The sequence below is a fragment of the Tyto alba genome, unplaced genomic scaffold, assembly GCF_018691265.1.
Source record: "Tyto alba isolate M040663 unplaced genomic scaffold, T.alba_DEE_v4.0 Super-Scaffold_2, whole genome shotgun sequence".
Lineage (NCBI taxonomy): Eukaryota > Metazoa > Chordata > Aves > Strigiformes > Tytonidae > Tyto > Tyto alba.
Genome location: NW_024881282.1, coordinates 17482728 through 17503523, shown reverse-complemented (window position 1 = coordinate 17503523; position 20796 = coordinate 17482728). Strand labels below are relative to the sequence as shown.

The following is a 20796-nucleotide window of genomic DNA, read 5'->3' as shown; positions in this document are numbered from 1 at the left end:
AGCATTCTCCTGTTACAAAACAAGAACTTTGGTTATTGCTCTTGGATTGCCTTACTCTTTAGGCAGAGAGAGAGAGGAACAAGGCTGGATATTCTGAGCACTAACGTTTTTTGAATCTTTAGCCTGGGCTTTGGCATCAACCTCCACTTTTCTTGCAAGTTGTGGAGCTCCTGGGACTAGGGGTGAGTCCAAGGAAGGATAGCTTTTTCATTAACGTGTGTGGCAGTGGCACATATGTGATCTTGGTTGCTTGAACATGGGGATGGTAGTGTTATAAGTCCTCTCAGCCTGACTATGGATGTATTTGTCCACCATTTACAAAAGTATCCACTCTAGAGTAGCAATATCTGGGATTAGTTGTGAAGGTGGTATGCACAGTGGCAGTAGAGTTCTTGCTGCTTTTGTTTTGGAATCTTCCAGTCGAGGAGCTACTCTCTCATGTGGCTTCGGTACTTAGCTTTGCCTCAGAGATAGTGTATTCTCCTCTGTTCAACTGCAATGTTGTCTTTTAACAGTGCCAACACCTCCATGGTAGGTAGCACATGGGAATGTCCATTTCTTTCATTTGGTTTCTCTAGAAGGGCTCTAATTGATCTTCTGTGCAGTTTACCCATCCTAAGTTTAGTTTTTCTAATACATGCTGAGCATTCAGAGCAGTACAGCAACAGTAGATGACCCCAATTTACAGCTGTTCTTATGTTGATCTTGTAAATAAAAAAAAAGGTTACTTTAGTTCACTTTATAAAAACTATATCAGTGCTGTAATTTCACATATTCTGCCTCAGTCTGCAGCCCCAGGCTTTCTTACCCTTTCCATTTCAATTAAAAGGCCAACTCTGGCACAGATTCTCTGTTTACTTCCTTGATAAGGCACCATAGGCAGAGTGCATTTCTAGACAGTTATATTACAGCACACCTTTGTGATGGTTTCAGAGATAGCCAAAAGCAGAGTGATTTTAATCACCTGAGAAGTACAAACCTTTCTGGGAAGTGGACTGCCTGAAGCATTATGATGCTGTTAAAAATTGGAATGTCTACATTTCAATCAGGCAAACAGCCAGAATTGGGCCATTTCTAGGTATTTCAGGCATAGGCATTGGATACAGTCTGTTAGGTAGCTCCCAAGTTTCAGTGCCTTTTCCTAATGGGCTATTAATGCACTTTTCAGGTGCAGACAATCAAAGCACACATGTAGTAAAACAAGTCAGTGGCCCATGAAATGCTGCATTATTTAATGGCTTTTCTTTCTGCTACTTTTACAACTTTCTATGATTTCTTTAATGTGTTTTTGTGCACTTAACTCTTCATCTGATTTACAGATGTAAATACCAGTTGCAGTAGTATGTGAGTTAGCTATTTTAGAAGCGAAGCCCCCTACACTATTCCCATTAAAGCTTACCATGTACAATATTTACACACTCTGTTAATAAATAATTGGAGTTGCATGTACAGTAGCAAACTTTGCTGTCTGTCTCTTCTTCTCTCTATTCTTCTCTCTGTAGTGTGACTTTTTTTTTTTTTTTCACCTGATTAGGCTGCAATGTAATGGAAAACATACGTAAACAAAGTCTTATGTATTGTCCTTTCTTTACTCTCCTCAACAGTCAATGCATACATTTAAATAAAAAGTGCCATAAAGAAATAACCTTGCAGCCCAGCTGGTTCTATATTCTATTTCAGAAGTTGGCTAATAGATACTTCAGAGGAAGAGAAGAAAGTGAAATGCTTTATTTAGTTTATTCTTTTACTAAATCAGGGAAAGAGCTGCTTTTTCGTTTGTTTGTATGTTTGTCCTTCCAGGATCTGACTTAGGCAGATTCTAGTAACTGGTAACTAAAATAAATGCTTTGGCTTATGAAAGAGAAGTCTGTGGCAGCAGAGCAGGGGACTAAACACAAGTGCCTTCCTAGCCTGGTGCTTTAGTTAACAGCATCAGTTCTCAGACTTCTTATATCATGTTCACAGATCTGCTCAAGCAGTGTCAGTTGCAGCAGGTTGTCCAAGACTGTGTCCATTTGTGTTTTGAGTATCTCTGCAGATCGAGATTCCAGCACCTCTCTGGGCAACCTGTTCTAGTGTTTGACCTCTGTCACAGTAAAAAAAACCTGTTTTCTTGTGTTCAGATGGAATCACATGGGTTTTAAATTGTGCCCATTGTCTCTTACCCTGTTGGTGGACACTACTAGGAAGAGTCTGGCTTCCTCTTCTTCATTCCCTCCCATAAGGTATTTATACACATTGATAAGAGCCATCTTATCTGAGCCTGAGCCATATCTTCTCCGAGCTGATCGTCCCAGCTTTCAGCATCTCTTCATATAAAGATAGTCCTTAATCATCTTCATGGCCCTGTGCTAGACTTGCTCCAGTAAATCCATATCTTTCTTGTAGTGGGAAGCCCAGTCCAGTTCCAGTACTAGACACAGTACTCTAGATGCATCCTCACCAGTGCTGAGTAGAGAGGAAGGATCACCTCCCTTTACCTGCTGGCAGTGCTCTTCCTAATGTAACCCAGGAGGCCACTGGCCTTTTTATCTGCAAGAGTACATTGGTGGCTCATGTTCAACTTCTTGTCCACCAGAACCCCAAGGTCCTTTTTGGTAGAGCTGCTTTCTAGCTGATCAGCACAGAGATAATCCTGACCAGGTTCAGGACTTTGCACTCCCCTTTGAACTTCATGAAGTTCTTGTTGGTACCATTTCTCCAGCCTGTCCAAGTTCCTCTGAATGGTAGCACAGCTGTCTGGTGTGTCAGCTGCTCCTCCTGGTCTTGTATTGTCTGTAAATTTGCTGAAGGTGCACTGTGCCCCATCATCCAGGACATTAATGAAGATGTGAAACAGTGTTAGGCCCAGTATCAACCCCTAGGGTACTTCACTAGTGACATCTCTGCAACTGCATTTTGTGCTCACTGCTATCTTCAGTGATGCCTCACAACCTAAATCACATTCTTGACAATCAGTCTTTCCCTTAGCGGTGAATGAGTTTATCCAGTTACAAAGCACTTTGTAGTATTTTGTTAGAGAAATCACTGTAAGTCTAATTAGTTTCTACAAAGTTGATTTATATTGAAAAAGGAATACTTATTGGCATGTGGCATATATGTTCATTTTGAATATGAACAAACAATCTTGAGAAGAAAATAAGGGTGTGATTCTTCACAACACTGTGTCTTACATCAGGTAACCTACAGCAGTCCAAGTTCTTATGCTTGTGTCAAGTGAGGTGGAAATGTAGGTGTGAGATTCTCTTTCTTGTCTCAGTCACATGGAACAGTTTTATCAAGAGGCACAGGGAAACCAAGTGGCTCAATTCTGTTTTAGTTGGTGCAGTACACTGTATTTTGGGGAGTTTACAAGACAGATTAAACTTGATTTGAAGGAGAAAGATCTCAGTATTACTTTATAAGCTAGGCAGAAGTACAGAAACCACTAAACAGTTAGAGGGCAAAGCAGAGACATGTGATGTGTCTTGTTCCATAATACTCCATAAAAAGTGAGGGTCTCAGGCTAATCACTTCCCTGTTTTGGCCTATTTCTTTGGCATGTCCTGGGAAACTAGAATAAAGTGAGACTTCCAGAATGTCCTGTGGGCTTACAATGGCATTTCATAAATCAACACATTCACCCTTTATTTATAGGAGCTGATACACTGAAAATATAAGGAACATCAGCTTCAGTGTTGTGTTATTGAATGCAACTTACTTTAATTCAGAAGTTATCACAGTAGGAGAAGAAAGTCAATCGGGTAAATTTAGTTCAGAGTGATTGTTATTAATCTTAATGGCAAACTCTCTGTCCTATGTCCATGAATTTGAATGAAGTACTGCAAAACAAGGAACAGTCGTTTCTGTTGAGAATTTTCTGGTTTTGAGTTAGGTGTTATTTTCAGTGCCTCCATTTGGTGTCTCTAAAGTTACATAATTTTACAGTATTTCATCTTAGGAGCCTGGCCAAGTTTGCAGCTGTCTCAAAAAATCCTAATTAAAGCCTGTGTCAAATTTCCTTTTGCAGGTTTATAGCAGGAGCTCGATCAATATTGAGATTTCTGTTTTTCCACTTTTCCTAATTTGCCTTTTTACTTGCTGTCATGTAAGCCTTGATTCATTAGAATTTTAAAAATACAGAGGTAGCATTTCTATAATGAGCTAAGTATGCTATGAGTGTATCGAACCGTTAAAGAATTTTCCCTTTCTGGCTGCAGACCTTACCCCCAATAAGCAGCTAGCGACACCCTGCAGGCCCTCCTTATCGTCTCTGCCCAGGTCTGCTCGGGGACACCCACTGCCCCATGCCAGAGGGTGAAACACAGTCACAGTTTTCCTGAAGGATGTGTTGTGTTGGCACCATAATATGATTTATGTTTTTCTGTCCCATTTTCCTAATATCCAGCCCTGATGTGGAAACCCCAGGCTTGTCATTCTCTTTTCCTCCTTGAGTGCCTTACTCAGCTTCCTATCCCTGTGCCTTGCCTGGCAGGAGGCTGGTATAAACACAGAACTGCTGTGATGCTCTGGCTAAGCCCCTGACCTAATGTCTGCAAAAGGGAAGCTTCAGGGTTTTGAGTCAGATTTGTGGTTCAGGGTTAAATAGTGGGGCCGTGTGTGGATCATCCTTGACCTCTGCCTAACTTCTGTTCATCTGAACACATATTCATCATGTCTTAGCCTGCAGATACTAAGTGCCTTGAGCTATAAAGAAAAGCCATGACTCACTCAAGCCTTGAAAGCAGAGCAGTGTTACAAAGAAAAACTCCACCAGACCTTTTGAATTATGTGTGACTGATGGCTGTCCTGGAACTGATAGAATGAGGCACAACACTATTGCTTATCTCTCAGGCTGATAATTGATCATTTTCCTAGCACTTTTGCTTCTTATCTGTTGATCGATTTCTAATCTGTCTTGGTGAACAAACAGAAACCTGTAGCTGCTATAGCAGCAGCTGTTTCTGTAATAGCTGCTTGAGAGATTTTATCAGAAGCCTTTCAAAAGTCTAGATTGTACGGACTTTGACAGTTAGCACCTGTTTCTTGTCTCCTATGAGCTCTAACAAAGTAGGCAGGCACTGGATATTGTGTTAACTTTGTGTCCCGCTCTTATTTGGCTTATCTCGGTTAGTTGATAATTCAGTTTAATTTACTGTTTACATTTACATTGCTTTAGGTTTTTTTTTAAGGAAAGGCAGAAAGCATCTTACCTATTTCAGGAATTACCCTGGTAGGGGCCATTACCAAAGTTTTCACTCTGTTCATGCTAGCAGCATGATTGTAGTAGGTGAAATAATAATATTAGAGGTCAATATTTAAAGGGAGATTGGATTGGCAGAACCAAAATGTCTCTTAACCGAAATGGAAAACATTCTGAGTTCAGAAATTTGTTCAAGTGAGTCTGGTGGGATTCTTGAAGCTCGATAGTGTGTGTTTCAGGTCTGTAAGACCCATTTCTTGAGCTGTACCCTTCTTACAGTCATGAATTTTATCAGTTCTTGAAGAATAGTGATTTGCAGTAGTGTCTGTGTCATTTAGCTGGAAACCCAAAGGGACTATATCTATAACTGTCTACCAAATTTAGTTGGTTTGTTACATTTAAAGTGGTATTTCATTTTTAAAACCTACTGAAGAGCTTCTTTGTGTGAAAAGTGTCCTGAGGATCACAAGTCAAGTGCATCAGGCTTCATAAATCTGCCTCTTCTGACTGCATTTACTGTGTATAAATATGTCCTCTGTGTGTGTTTCCGTCCATGTCATACCATAATGTCCTGTCACTGAGCTTGGATCAGATGCATGACCCATCAAAATCAAGGGAGAACTTTCTGTTGATGTAATTGTTGAATTGTGCCCTCTGAGATAAGCAACAAAGCCTTCAGCCCTTCATGGGAATACATATAATAGTCCTACTGTCTCTTCTGGGGATGGTAAATATTCAGTAAGCATATTGTTCTGAGTTTTTATTTGTGCTGGATGTCCCTTCCCTGTTTGCATACAGGATTCTGTTCAGGTATCAACATGTCCTGCTGATACTTCCACCTGATCAGTTATTTTAACCTTTGTAAGGAACTTGAAAGCCCAGCTTTCATGTAAAGTGTTCAGAGGGAACCTGTCCTGCAGTACCTAATCGCCTCCTTCCCCAGCCTTGGTTGTTTATAGGCTAACTCCTGTTTTAGCCAGAGGTAACAGCAGCAAGGCACCCACTGTATGCAACTAATGCAGACAACAATTTGTTTCTCAGGTGCTGTAGGAATCTGCTAACCAATCTTGATTTTCACTGAGGTGCTATAAGAAGAGCATTCAGACAGAATTGTCCCCAGAACGATAGTACTCACATGATTTCGCTAGAAGCTGTGTGGCAGTAATTTGTTGAGAAATGAGACAGCAGCATGGAGATCTTACCTTCTCCACTACTTCCTCAGCTAATTGGGAGGAAGAAAATCAAAGGTAAAATTCTACAGAGCCTGCATTTTATAGTTTTGTATGTAAAATTATTCTTTTTTTCTTCCTCTTTAATACTGGTGAGATATTACAGTTTCCAGGTGCCTTTTTGTATGAATTGTCCCTGTGGTGAGTCTCTGAGGTCTGGCATTTGCTACCAGTGGGCCAATACTGGTCAAATAGCTCTGCGAAGCTTTGTCTTCTGTCTCCCTTTTGTTGGATTCATACCAACTTTTCTTCCTCTCCACAGAAGAGAGAAACTTGTCATCTCCTTTGCCTTTCTGTAAAGCTGCTCCCCACTTTGCAAGGCCTGATAAATCCTAAATTAACTAGAATCTTACTTCAGTGCTGAGGAAGGAAGGGCAGCCTGTAGTTTGATTTCTGTGGGATCTCTGATCTGCAGAATATACTGTGACTGTGCTGAGGTATTTCTCCTGGGTCTGCTAGAGTGGGAAGTTGCCTTATTCTATTCTGTGTAGCAGTTTACTCATGTGTAGCGTGTGTAGCATGTTTCTTACACGTGGTCAATTATTTTGGCTGCTGAGAGGGAAGGCAGAGCTGTGGCTTTTCCTGTTCCTACAACTTCTTCCCAGTCAGCATCCTGTGTTTTCTTTGAGTTGTTGCTGTTGAGCAAGGTACGTGGGAAGAATGTTCGTGTTGTCTTCTGAAGTCCTCTGGGCAATTGCATCAGCAGTACATCTGAGGTGAATGTGGAAAGAGACAAAAGACATTGCAATTATGTGGAATTTGAAAATTAAATCCACTCAATATCACATGGAAAAATACATAGAGATGCTGTGAAAAATGTCATGTAGTTCCAGTTAGTTTTCTTACAATCACACCAAAGTCCTGTGTGTGAAACACTTTTTGAGATGTTTGAAGTCTGCAGGAGGGCTTATGATTTTCTGACAGTGGTCATAGCTGCTAAATAATGAAAGAAAACTTCTGCATAATTTCTTTACCAACTTGATTCTGTTTGAACAGAACCTGTTGTCTCCAGGCTATTTGCTGTTTCTATAGTGTGCTTATTTTGTATGCTCAGGCAGCATCATTTCATTTCCAATTCTCAGACATCTGGCTGTTATGGCTTTACTGTGACACACAAATACCGATATTGAATTTTTTGGTGGAAGCAAACATACTCTAAAAAAAGTGTCTTGCCATTGCTAGAGTTTTCTAATTGGTTTTCATGTGGTAGGAAATATGTAGGTAGAAAAAAATCTTTAAAGTAATTAGATTATGATGCACCGTATTGTTCTTTTTAAACTAAAACCTTTTTTTTTTTTTTTTTCTTTTCTTACTGTTCCACTTTGCTCCCTCCATGTACCCTTCACTATGATACATGAACTACTCTTCAGTGGTGGTGAGATGAATTAACTGTTTAAATATGAAGTTGCTATTTGTTCCTGTGAAAAATGCAATCATTGTTATAGAAGAAAACTAACAGAGCATTTAAATTTACATTTCAGTTAATATTTTTACAGATGAAACTATTTTTGAGTCAGGTTTTGGATTGTCATTCTTGAAATATAGTTCAATTAATTTTTTTGAAACCTCTGTATTGTTGTTTGAGCAGTTACTTATTTCTTTATTTTTGAAAATAATTTTTAATTTCTGCAAGAGGTTTATCAGTGGAAGTTATTTCTATTCCCCATCTTATTTTTAGAAGATCAGTGCTTGATGCATGAAATGAAATTCTGGTGTCTGCCACAAATTAACAGCAAACAGGCTGAACTCTGGGGCATTAAAAAGTCGTTATCTTTAGCTGTTGCATTTCAAGTGTACTTCAGTTCGGGAATTCAATAAAGAAATCTAATTTCATTAGCCAGTGATGTCATCTCTATTGTCATAGGAGCCTATTCTAAGACCGTGGCAAATTTCATGTAGAAATGACAAGTAGTCAGTCAATAATAATAATCACAAGTAGTCTATAAGCTTTGAACTGGACTTTCATAATACCAGTAAGCATAGCAAATGGGGTTTGAAATCTGTCTGCATTTATGCTATCTTTACAAATCTGAGCAATTTGCATGCTGCAATGTTCTGTTTCTCTTTCCAGCTATGTTGAGTGTTTCAGGAGGAGTTTCTCTACAGAGCCCTTGTTTCAGTAGAGTTGACTCTGGAAATTTTCATTGAAGAACTGGCAATTTAGAGCAGTTAAAAGCATGCTGGAGCCATAGCTGTGTCAAACCTGTGATGCCGATAAACTTGACAGAAGGATTCTGATTCAAGGCAGGAGGAGAGGTGTGCTTTTAGCAGAGAAGCAAGCAGGCAGGCAGTCTTTTGGTGCAGTGCAGGGGCAATGCAGGTGAAGCTCTGGTCTGTTTGCAGGGGCAACAGAAGAGTGGTTGTAAGGAACCAAGGTTGATGGTGCAGCTGAAAGCAGTGAAAACTGGATACTTCATAATTCCTTGTGAGGTGTTCTTGTTCCCCACCTTCCTCCTCTTCCTCTGTTACTGTGTATATCAACGTACACAGCAATCATTCTTTGATCTCTCTGCAGTGCATGTTCATGCAAGCCATCGTGAATTCAGGGCCAGAATCTGAGGCCCTGATAGAGCCATTTTGTATAACTTTTTGCTGCATTATGTGAAGACAGTCATTGGTCTAATGAAGCAGATGGAGGGAATGGGAGAAGAAAGAGATCATATTGCTTGTGATGAAAATCAGCTGTGTCGGAACATTGCCTATCCAAACTTCAAAATGTGTTTTTCCTTTTTGATTGTTTTACCTGCTCTGTAATAATACATATGTCAGATGTGTGGTACTTCCATGGGGTGAAACATAGCAATTGTGTGAATTGATAAAACAGTTTTCTTCAGATGATTTTAAAGAAGTCTTTCTGTGTCATGCTGTGTTTTGAATTATACTTTATGACCCTAGGAGACATCATTAACCAAGAAGATGGCTTTCATTTGTTCTTTGGTGGGGTTTTTTTCCTTTGACAGTTATATGCTTTTATCTGCAAGGGAATAACTTGTCTTTATGTATTTCAGCCATTTCTGTAAATTCATGCCCAGATCTTTGTTCTTCAGTAGATTTCCCTTTTACAGTGAAGATGTAGAGGATTAAGAAACAGGCCATATGGTAGTTTCTATAGTGATAGATTTGAAACCGTGTCTTGTCGGCTCTTGTGAGGTATGATGCAAGAATTAGTTCAGGAAGGCACAGTTTGTATGTCTTGTATTCTGGCAGTTCTCTGTTATGGTAATGGTCTCTGGGATAGTTGTCAGGTGGAGTTAAGACGTACTAATTGACCTTTGTTTCAAATTCAGACTGAGTAAGCTCATAATTTCATCCTCTTGAATTACATATATATAGCACTGGACTATTTACATACTACTTTCTTAGTGTGTAGGGGGCAAGGTTATAGTGATAATAGTGCAGGAAGAGGTTTTAATTAAGGCAGTACTGTTTTAAACAGAGTTGAGGCATTTGCTGAATCCATACCTGGGTCCCTTATTAAATAATTTATTATCAGTGATATTCAGTCCATGATTAAGACACTGAAATTTTGGTGTTTATAAGTAGGTATGCCCTGCTTGCCTGAGCTCTTCTGTAATCAATGGGGATCGAGTCAGTCCAGCCTAGGGGGTGATTCAGCCTACACTAAACTAGACATCTAGTGTCTGGTTTCACAGGTTTCAGTTCCCTAATAGGATTTTTAAAAATCTATGCCCAAACGTAGATGTCTTAATCATAAACTGAATTGACTATTCCCACTGTGTGATTTATAGTTAGCTTGGATTCCTGTACTACAGCATCACTAGCAGAAAGCTGAGACCTGCAGAGGAGAGTAAGGCCTGATGAACAATCCCGATGTTTGTAGAGGGTGAGGGAAGTATCCAGTATAGAATATCATGAACATGCAGCGTGTTTTGCTCATGCCTTGAAGTCCCTTGAACCTCTAAGGACTTGGGCTATTATGCAACAGCTGGTGGATCTGTCCCACACTAGCACATGGTATGAATTTACACCCTGAATGTAAGTATTTCAGGTCCTCTTTCCTGTAACTGACTCTCATTACTATAGGTGTTTTATTCCATGTTTGGCAGTATTACTCAGTCAAAGCCTGGTTCGTCCTGTGTCAATTATTTATGTAAAGTGGAGGGCCTATTCACAGTCCCTTACACTGCTTCTGTTGTAGAAAACTTGCAATTAAAGTTTATAATGGTTGATGACAAGATGATAAATGTACAGGTAAAGTGGCATGGAAATAAAATTAGGGTTGAATAGAGTCCTGCTATGTGTATTTGCAACTTCAGTAACATGGAAATTGCTGATTATAGTGTGCGTTTCCACAGATATTTATGAATTATCAATGATTTAAAAAGGTGATATGCTAATTTTGAACCCTGAAGTGTTTCCTTTTCTACTTAGATATTGAAAATCTCTTGAGAACTTGAAAGTTTTTAATGTGTGAAAGAATTACAGATATGCCACAGCACCACATACAAGGATGTGCATGCCAGAATCCTGTAAATGTCATCATACTTGCATATAAAGTTGTACTCATTACAGAACAGCTGTGTCTGTGCTATAAGGACTTGTTCAGTGGTTTCTATGTAGACATTTGGTACAGCATTAAACATGTAAATAAGGATTATTTTCTTTCAGGACATAGAGTAATACCTTAAGTGCAAGTCTGAGGAGATGTATTTGAGGATGCACAACTACATTCTTGTGACATCTGGGCATTATATCTTGAACAGATTGAGCCCTCTGGAAGCCACTAGCATCAGGATGTATAAGAGTCATCTTGTGCTTTCCACTGAACTGTACTCCATTAGAGATCAAGGGATACAAAATCTTGGAAATTTCCTTTCCTTTGGAAAGGAAAATGAGTGATTTCATATATGTGGGGCACATTCTACCCCGGTGTAGGTGGATGCCATTCCTTGTATGTCAGTGTAATAGCACCCACAGATGTGAGGGAAGACATACGCCTGAAAGAATGGAAAATATTGCAGAGGAGGCTAAGTCAATAAAATAAATTAAATGAAGACTAACTGCATTAGCCTCATGCTTTCTGTGTCCTTAAAAGAGTTTAAGCTAAGAGCTAGGGAGGTGATTTACTAAAGGATGAAAGTGGAATGTTAGCAAAATTGAATAAACTGGATGTTTTTGCAAACTTGACTGAGTCTTTGTCTCTGGATTCACAAAAGAACATCGAGATCATATGTTGGGATTGGATAGCATTTTCCATAAAGGAGAAATTTATACCTGTGGTGGCAGAGAGAGTAGAGCAGTGGTAATGCAACTATTGCCTTTTACTCTAGGGACTGAAAGTCTTTTATGTAAGAGTCTAGTATTCAACATGGGTAGTGATCTGGGAAGGTGGTGCAAAGGCCACAGGTAATGTCCTAACATAAAAAAGGAACTTGATACTTTTAGAATTAGTAGGAACTGGTGTATTTGATGGGTAGTCTTTAATGGGTTAGGTTTTCTGTGTTCTTTTAGCCTGGCTGTTCAGTCATCAAGATAAAACAGTAACCCTGGATTTATAAAGCAGATTTTGAAACAAAGAAGAATCAGCTTGCGAAGACGTATGAGTGAAGCATAAAAATTTGTAGCAGCAGGGAGAGACCCTGGAGTGGGAACAGCAGCAGTCAAAAGTTGGTGTGATTTTGCCAAAAGTACCACCAGCATCCTAACCTCTGCCGAGGCTGGGCAGAGCAGCCACACCATTGGACACCACAAGGAACTGGCATCCAGCTAGCGGGGTGACTAGTATCTTCTAATAACTGGGAGCTGGTGAACCTTGAGATGCATCCTTGGGTACAAAATGAGTGGCTCATATTCCAGCTAACTGTGGCAAGGCCTGCAGAAGGTTGAAAGCTCCTCCACCCAACAGGAGTTAGCTTGGAGATTGCAGTAGTTTTCCTCTTCTTGTGCACTACCTCAGTCTTGTAAACGGAGTACAGTCAAGAAGAAAGTTTGTATCGTGTAGTCAATATAGTAGCTAGGAGAAATGCTGGTATGCTCTTCAGTGGATACAACTCTCCTCCTTGGGATTATCAAGGAAGTCATAACAAGGTGAAACCTCAGAGGGTAAAGAATGAAGTACTGTCCGGATATTGAAATGGTTTTTAAACATTCATGTGCTAGACTTCAATTTTTTTAAACATTCATGTGCTAGACTTCAGTTAAGAGGAAGAAATGTACAGATATTTAAAATGACACAAAATTCAGGAAGATAGTAATGCTTTGTATGGTTGGAAAATTGAATACAATTTTTGAAGGAACAAAACCTAATAAGTATATTGAGCATCTGACTAGCACCACCATTGTGCCTAAGTGGATAAGCAGGCTTAGCAAGAGATAGTATGCTTTGGCATAAATCTGATATGGGGGAGGCCTGCGCATGTGTTGAGAGATTTTTTTGAGGTAGGCAGTACTGAAATATTTCATCATCATGACTGTCAATGTTGTACTCATTTTCTGAAGTATGGTTAGAGACCGTGATATAGGATGTAAATATAAGCAATATATGTATAAGCAATATATGTAAATATAAGCATAGGTTACAGAAGATAAATTTTTTATGGCATGGATTATTCAGAGAAGATAATCATATTCTCTTTCCCCTTAAAATTCAGCATTTTTCTGAATTCCAAATTTTAGAATTTAGCATGTTTTTTGCAGGAGAAGGCACTATCTATTACTGATCGATTGCCTCAGGCCTATGTAAGCCAGCAGGCTCTTGTCTCTGCATAGAGCCCTGCTATGTTGTTCAAGCTCCATGTGTGGGCTTTAAACCTCTCAGCTGTCTTGGAAGTAGACGTTCTTTTTCATCTGTTTTACATGTGGGAAACTGCTACGTGGGCTGATAATGTGCCTTTGCTCTCTGAAAATTCAGTAAATAATGTCAGAGACTTGAGAATCATTCCACATGGTACTTTTTTTAGCTTTAGATTCTGTTTCGTCTGAGGTAGTCTATTAAAATCAAATACAGATTGCATCAGAGACAAAGCTTAGAGAAGCAACATTGTCATAACACTGTAGCAGCAAAATCCTGATCAACATTGTCCTTGTAGCCCCATTGCATTATTTCTGTTTTGCCTTTGGATCGTTACTTATTGGATAGACCGGTCATTCACCTCCATCCTTCTGGTCTTTTGTGAAGTGCAGTACTATTGCACTGAAACGCGGTGCAGACTTCGCATTCTCTGAGGAGTTAAGAAAAACATACTTTATTTGTTTTTTCTTTTATGTTGTATTCTTTTCTGGTTTTTGCATTTTACTGTACTTTATGTCACAGGAACAATGTTCGTGATGTGGATGTCCCTTTGCTCTGATGTTTAGCCATCCTTGAAAGCTGTTTACTGCTTCATGTGCTGCCTTGTCATGAACACTGTCTCTTAAAATAACCTGGAATCATGACAACTTATTTAAAACCATGAGTAGGTATTATTAGCTGTTTGTTTCTTTTAAGTTTTTTGGTATAGTTAGAGACCCACTTTTCCCATAGTACAAAGAAAGAAAGTAAAAGTTGTATAAGATCAAAGCATCCACTATTTTTATTTTTTGAATGTAATCCGTGGGTGATGCACCATGGGCTAGCTGGAAATTTGATCTTTATTGACTCTGCCATCTAAGAGAAAAAATAAAATAGGTAAAAATGAAAATAGTAATTGGAAATAGCTCCTGTGGAGCAAAGCTGTCATGAAGCAGATTGATTCAGCAGTGACAGAGTTGCTTTATTGATTGTGAGTCCTTAGTAAATTAAAAAGAGGACCAAATGCGTTAATCTTTTGTGTGCGTGTGTGTGTGTGACAGTGACAATTTAGAATGTTCTGCCAGGATAAAGACACATATAGGAGTGTGGGAATGTTATCTCCTTCAGTCAGTAATAGGCTTGTCAGAGATAAGAACAGAGTTCTTCAAAAACTGTTCTGGGTAAAATGTTTTTTACGGTACTGTAAACAAAGGATAGAAGTACCCTTGCGTGGTTTTTCTAAGCATTCAGGTGCAGTTATTTTAGATAAGGGAACGAAGCATAGGAATTACACTAATTTTCTTCAGATGTTCACAGTGGGTTCCTTAAATTTCATTCTCTGAATTGCAATGTCAAACTTGTTGTTCATAGAAAAAAATGCAGAACTTTATTATATTTTAGCTGAAGATCTCCATCTGCTTCATAAGCAAAAGTTGTTTTTGGATTTGGATTTTTGACTCTTCCAATTACTGCTAATTACTTAATGTCATTGCCCATTTGCAAGCAAATCCTTTTTTTATATTTTCTTCCCCAAATCATCATGGATTACATTAATTTAGAAAGGGGAACAGCCACACAGTGTGAGATGATAATACAAAAGCTTTTCCTCCATGGAAGAGTAGGGAGCAGGGGCAGAGTGGGATCCTGTGCTGGTGAGGACTACGAGTTGCCAGATGTTATGTAGATAATTCTTGCTTTTCAGCCTCAAATTCTGCACCATCACAAATTTTGTTTCACATATTTCTTGTTGACTTAGCACAGGTGAAATTTAGCCAGGAGGATAAGCTCTTCTCTTTTACTGTCTATTTTCCTGCCAATTCTGCCTGAAAATCTAGCTATCAGGGATAGTTTTGCAGCCTCTCATTCCCAACATGCTATCTGTTATAGAGCACTTTGAACCTCTGCTCTTTTGGGTGTACAGTTGTTAACAGGACAGTGTTTGAGGAGCATCTTCTGTGAAGAGACTGGGGCCATGCAGTTGGTTGGGTAAAAGGAGTTGGAGATGCATGACGCAGGGAGCTGGAGCAACTGTTTCCCACCGCTTCATATAGAGTCCCCAGCCTGGCGCGCAGAAGTGAAAGGGAGCGAGGTTCTCTTCCGGGCCCTGAAGGGATATGGGGTCGGGAAGTGTAGGGGACCTCACAGAGGTCTCCTCATTGACTCCTGGAGAAAGTGCTGTTCTTGAACATCATCTGCAAGAATAGAGCTTTGTAGCCACTGCTGACCCAGAAAGAGGAACAGTGGGGTAACTCAGCCTCCAGGAAGGAATCTGGACAGAGTCTCATGTTCAAGTTTATTCTGGCATACTTTTGAAGAACCCAGTCTTTATCTTGTCCCCTCACGCCTGTTCCCCAACAGCAGTGAGCCAGAGGGGCAAAAGACAGACTGAGATACTATCTCACCCCTCTTATCCGATGACTTCACTCCTCACTTCTGTTCTTTTCATGCTTTCCCTTTCCTTACCTGCTGGTCCTGATTAGTTATCCTTTGGTTTCTTTGCCTTGCCAAATAGCTACATCTTTTTTCAGAAGCTGGCACCTCATTATGTTTTATGGGACAGCCTCCCTATCAGAGATCTGTGAAGCCACTGTGTTTTATCCTTCACCCTGTGCTTCTTTGAGGATATCTAGAAGAAATTGCTAAGTTCAAGGGAAGGAGTATGTTAGCAAGCGGCTGCCATTCATCTATTTGTGTAGCTATTCAAGTGTTTCATAATCATTAATCAGAGCTTATAGGTAGGCTTTGTTCCTGTTCCTCCACATCCCTCTTCCCCTTTCAGCCTCACTGTTTGTCACCCTTGTCATTTCTTGCCTGAAATTTAGATAGCTCAACAGGAGAAGCTGTGTCACTCTATGTGGGTGGTACCATAGCGTAAATAATTTTTTTCCTAAAAATGTAAATGCCATTGTAGCTTGCTCCAGTGTGCACAACATTAAATAGTAAATGTTGTAAGTGGTAATTTGTAGTGTTTAAAAGTCTTGCTTATTCAGTCTCTGTCTTGCTGGGTTTTTATGCTGAATGATTGATCATTGCACCACTATTTTCTCTTTGTTAAACGCATCTGTATGCAGAAGCAGAACTGCTTAATTTGTTTCGATCTGGCGTACTGTAGTAAGTCTGCTTTTAAATTGCATACTTAGTAGGTTACAAATCAGGTGGCAGCACTTTCATGATGCTAATTCGCCAGTGTAGCTGGAACCGCTGACTTGAATAGTTTCTGACCACTTTTCTTTTTTGGTAAGCCTTCTGTCTTCCGTAACTCGTTTGGCTTCCTTAAATGACCTGCTCCTTATTTTCCACCGCAAGAGTTTCTCTCATTTGGGAAATGTAAAAGGATAACATTCCTAGCCCAGGCAAAAGCAAAATGTGCCATCTGGGCTGTGAAATTGGAATAAAACTGAAAGCGTTACCTCAGTATATTGCCATGGCTAGAAGCCAGGTGGCAAATAATAAAAGGATGGTCTGGTACTTGGCGTGTTAGTCAGGATCTTGGGAGACTGTATGTGCTTATTGAGCTGCAAGCCTCCAAGAATGTGGGCAGGTTGGAAATTATTTCCCTCACCTAATATGGGTTAGCTAAATGTTATGTATCTACTCTGAATTAATTGTTTTAGCTCAATCTGCTGTGAATGGATAGGCATTTCCAAAGGGCATAGGATTATTCCACATCACTTAGTTCTACATGTTGGACTAGCATGAATCACTCTTTGGAGACACTTGTCTCTCTCTGCATAGGCTTCACATAAAGACAGTAGCTGACTGCCTTAGCCCGGGTACCTAACACTCAGATGGCTGAGTTACAGCAAATGAGCTGTCTACTTCCTTTTACGCAGTTGCCTTTGGTTAAGGGGTAGTAATCTTTTCCTACCTCACAGGTACATACAGAAATTAAATGGTGCTACTGTATTCTCACACAGAAAGCTATTACTATGAAAAAAAAATTTTTTTTAAGTGTTTTAATTATCTGTATATACACATATATTGGTGACTGCCTGTTGTGGTTTGAGCTCAGAGAGCAGCTGAGCACCACGCAACCACTCACTTCCCCTTCCCCCCCCCCCTCCCCAGCGCTGAGAAGGAGAAAATAAGACAGACTTTGGATTTGAGATAGGACAAGGAGGAGCAAATCACCCATTATGGTCAGAGGCAAAAGGCAGACTCCTTAGGGGAAGAAAAAAAGAGCATACATTTATTACAGACACTAACAACAACAACACTTAAAAGAGTAAGACAGTGAGAAGCATTGCCACATCTTGAAAACACCTTCCCCCACCCCTCCCTTCCAGAGCTCAGCTCTGCTCCCAATATCTCTACCTCCTCCCCACAGCAACACATGGGGCAGGGAATGGGGGTGCAGTCAGTGCTGCCTCTTCTTCCATTTTTGGTGGGGGGAACTTCTGGAACTTTTTCCCCCTGCTCCAGCATGGTCTCCCTCTTACAGGAGACAGTCCTCCTCAAAATTCCTTTGATGTGAGTCCTTCCCACGGGCTGCAGCCCTTCCCGAGCTGCTCCAGCGTGGGACACCCCCGCGTGCTGCAATCCTCCCAGTGACGAACTACAACAGAGGGGGCTGCTTCTTCCACAGGCTCCCAGCCTCTTTTGGGTGTAGACACCTTAGTCATCCATATGAGGCCGCTCACAAGCCATAAATCAGTGTCTGCTCCACCGCAGACCTTCACAGGTGTTGGGGGGGGGGCCGCCCTGCCGTCTCACCACAGGATACAGGGGGGTCTCTGCTCCGGCACACCTCCCCCCTCCTTTCTTCCTCCGTTCCTCCACTGACCTTGGTGTTCACGCCGCTGCAGCAACTCCTCCTCACCAGTCCCACTGCTCGTCACCACGTCCCTTCTTAAATACATTATCACAGAGGTGCAGCTGATGGGCTCAGTTTTGGTGCAGAGGTGGAGCTGACTTGGAGCTGGGGGAGCTTCGAGAAGCTTTTCACAGGGGGCCGCCCTGATAGCCCCCTCCCCTGCCACCAAAAAAACCCCACCACTCACTCAAACCCAGGACACTGCCTCAGATTTTTGAACACAGTGCTGGAAGGGAGGGATGTTAAGGATAGAGGCATAGACAGCCTTGCACCCCCAGGAAATAAGTAGCTGTTTTGTGGCAATATTCTGATGATTGCATTGAAGAGGCAGACAAAATTAGGACTTGAGAATGCCTGGCATATATATGAAGCTCTCTAAGTCGTACTCATTCGTGGTGGTTCATTTTGTTTCTTAGATTGTGATGGATTTCAAACACCCTGATGGCCATGCAGTGGCAGTTATGCTGCCCCGATGCAGTTTATTGGTGATGACTGGAGAATCCAGATACCTGTGGACACATGGGTATGTGTAAGAGTCCTTGCATTGCTGATAATATAATAATATAAGTTGTTTATTTACTTTGTTAATGACATTCTGTATTTAAAATTGCTCTGAAAGAAATCAAGTCAGGTTTTATAATTAATGTACAAATTCACTCCTGTGCTCAGATGCTGCTCAGGTTAAATTGAAAAAAATTGAGATTTTAGGAAGCTAATTGCCAGTCTCTGAGTTGCAGTTACCTGCTGCTGTCACAAGTGAAGTTTTACTTGGAAATTGCTTTCACTTATACCTGTGGTGTGAAAGTCCTCAGTGACTCTGAGCTGGCAAAGGATTGATTGTAGTGCAATTAGCTTCACCATTTCCTTTCTCTCTTTTCAGCCCACAGCTTTTCCCATTGGATCACATATGCCAAAGGCTTTAGAGAAGGTCTGGTTTAAGAGAGTGACTTCCCCTGTACAGAGGTCATGAGGGTGACAAAGGGGAGTCTTCCAGAGCTCTTCCCAACTGCTTTAACTGATAAGGCTGCATTGTACTGTGCAGGTGTGGGATCCTGGAAAAGAGATGTCTTGAAATATGTCTTGAGGCTTTGCTTATTTTAGAGTTTAAATACAGGCTTTTAAAATCATGCACCGCTGGGACACACTTACAATAGGAGCTCTGAAATTGGCAAAAAGGCTAAAGCCTCCGCAAGCTCGGAGAGTGACAGTAGTGCACTTCAGGTGAATATGGAAACCCTCATATTGGACACAAATGCCCATGGTAAATGTTTTTTTCCCTTGTGTGACCCAAGCTGTCACTGGTTATAGCAGTCAGTTGGAGACACTAATTAAATTCTGTGTAAATTAAACATCAAATCCTTTTATTGTCAGAACATTTTCTGCCTTTTAATTTTACTGGTCAATTTGTATTATGATGAAGGGTGACTATGAACTCCCCAATGACCTTTATGTCGTTAATTTTTATAGAGCATTTATGCCACCTATATATTCTCTCATTAAATTAAATAGTTGTAAAAAGCAGCTGGTACTTCTGATGTGCATCATTATAGAAACCCAGGGCAGTGAAGTTCTTTGGTTTTTGGTATACAAGACTGAACATGGATACCAGCATTATAAGCTTCTTACTCTGTCCTGTCAAATACTGTCAGCGTTTGGAAATATCTACAACTCTGAGAACGTAGTGCAGTTTCCGTGTGGGTGACATTGCTGGCCAGGGGAGCCAGGGGGCAGTCCCCAACCCTGGGCATCCGGCAGCTCCATGGGTTTGGGCTGTGGCCAGGCTGGGACGTCAGCCCACGGGTCAAGGCGCGGATCAGCACGGCAGTGGCCGTGCACAGACAGCTGGGACGTGTCGGGGGCTGTAGCTGGGGCAGGCCCCAGGGGACAGCCTCTGATTGAAAGCAGCTCCCCGGGGAAGGAGGGGCGGCCCTTGCTGAGGCCTCTGGCTGCATTCATGGCAGCTTTCTCCGAGGCCACCAGCTCTGCTCTTCCCAAGCTGGCCATGGGCAGCCAAATTCCTGGAAGGGGGAAGGATGCACCTAGGGCACTTGCCAGCTGGCATTCAAGTTGAGGTACCTCCATACTAAGAACTGCAGTGAGATTATTACTTAACTCATTTGTACCTTCAAATGATGGCTGTCTTTTGAGGAACAATGACATAAAATACATTTAAAATCAAGATCCCAGATCTTTCTACTCATAGATAAGTTATTCCTGTCCCAGTGCTTGTTCACCTTTCCTAACAATAGTTTTTCTGTATCTTTTAAAAGTTGTAGTGGGTCAAGATACTCAACTGGAGTAAGCTTTCCATCGTGCTAGTGGAGCATACTATTATAATCAACAAGATTAATCAACCAGCGAACAAGTGGAATTAATTCACTTGAATACATAACGTCGTTTGTGATGCCTTTTATTTACTCCTCAGAAGTCAAATTAGAGAACAAAAAGGTTCAGTTTAGCAATTATTCTGAAATGTTTTCAATGTGTTTTATTTGGATGCCAAGGCAATTAGAGACTTCATTTTGACCCTGTTAACAAAATGCACAGGGAAAGGATTTTTGTTCTGTTCTCTCTGAAAGAGAAGCATATGGTTAAGAAATAAGCTGTACAGCATCATCAATGAGAGCAAAAGATATGTGCTCTTTTTGTGTCTTACGTGAAAGTAAAATCACGGCTTTTCTAATGAGATTCCTTTGTGATGTTTTTTCTGATGTTCATTTTTGGTTGGGTAACCTGGCAAAACACCTTTTCTGACACTGCAATAGTAAAACACCTCTGTATCAAGCAAGATGTTCAGCATTTTATTTTTGACATTGGGAATCCTGTTTTTAGCCCAGCCTCT

At 40.7% G+C, this 20796-nt stretch overlaps 1 protein-coding gene across 3 annotated transcripts in view; it reads left to right on the top strand.

Moving 5' to 3' along the window:
* Positions 1-20796, top strand: part of ALKBH8 (alkB homolog 8, tRNA methyltransferase) — a 51193-nt gene that overhangs the window by 16882 nt on the left and 13515 nt on the right. For all 3 annotated transcript variants that reach the window (XM_042793244.1, XM_032991127.2, XM_042793246.1), the window contains exon 8: positions 18371-18477. In XM_042793244.1, coding sequence (XP_042649178.1) covers positions 18371-18477 — 107 coding nt within the window. The remainder of the gene's footprint in view (positions 1-18370; positions 18478-20796) is intronic.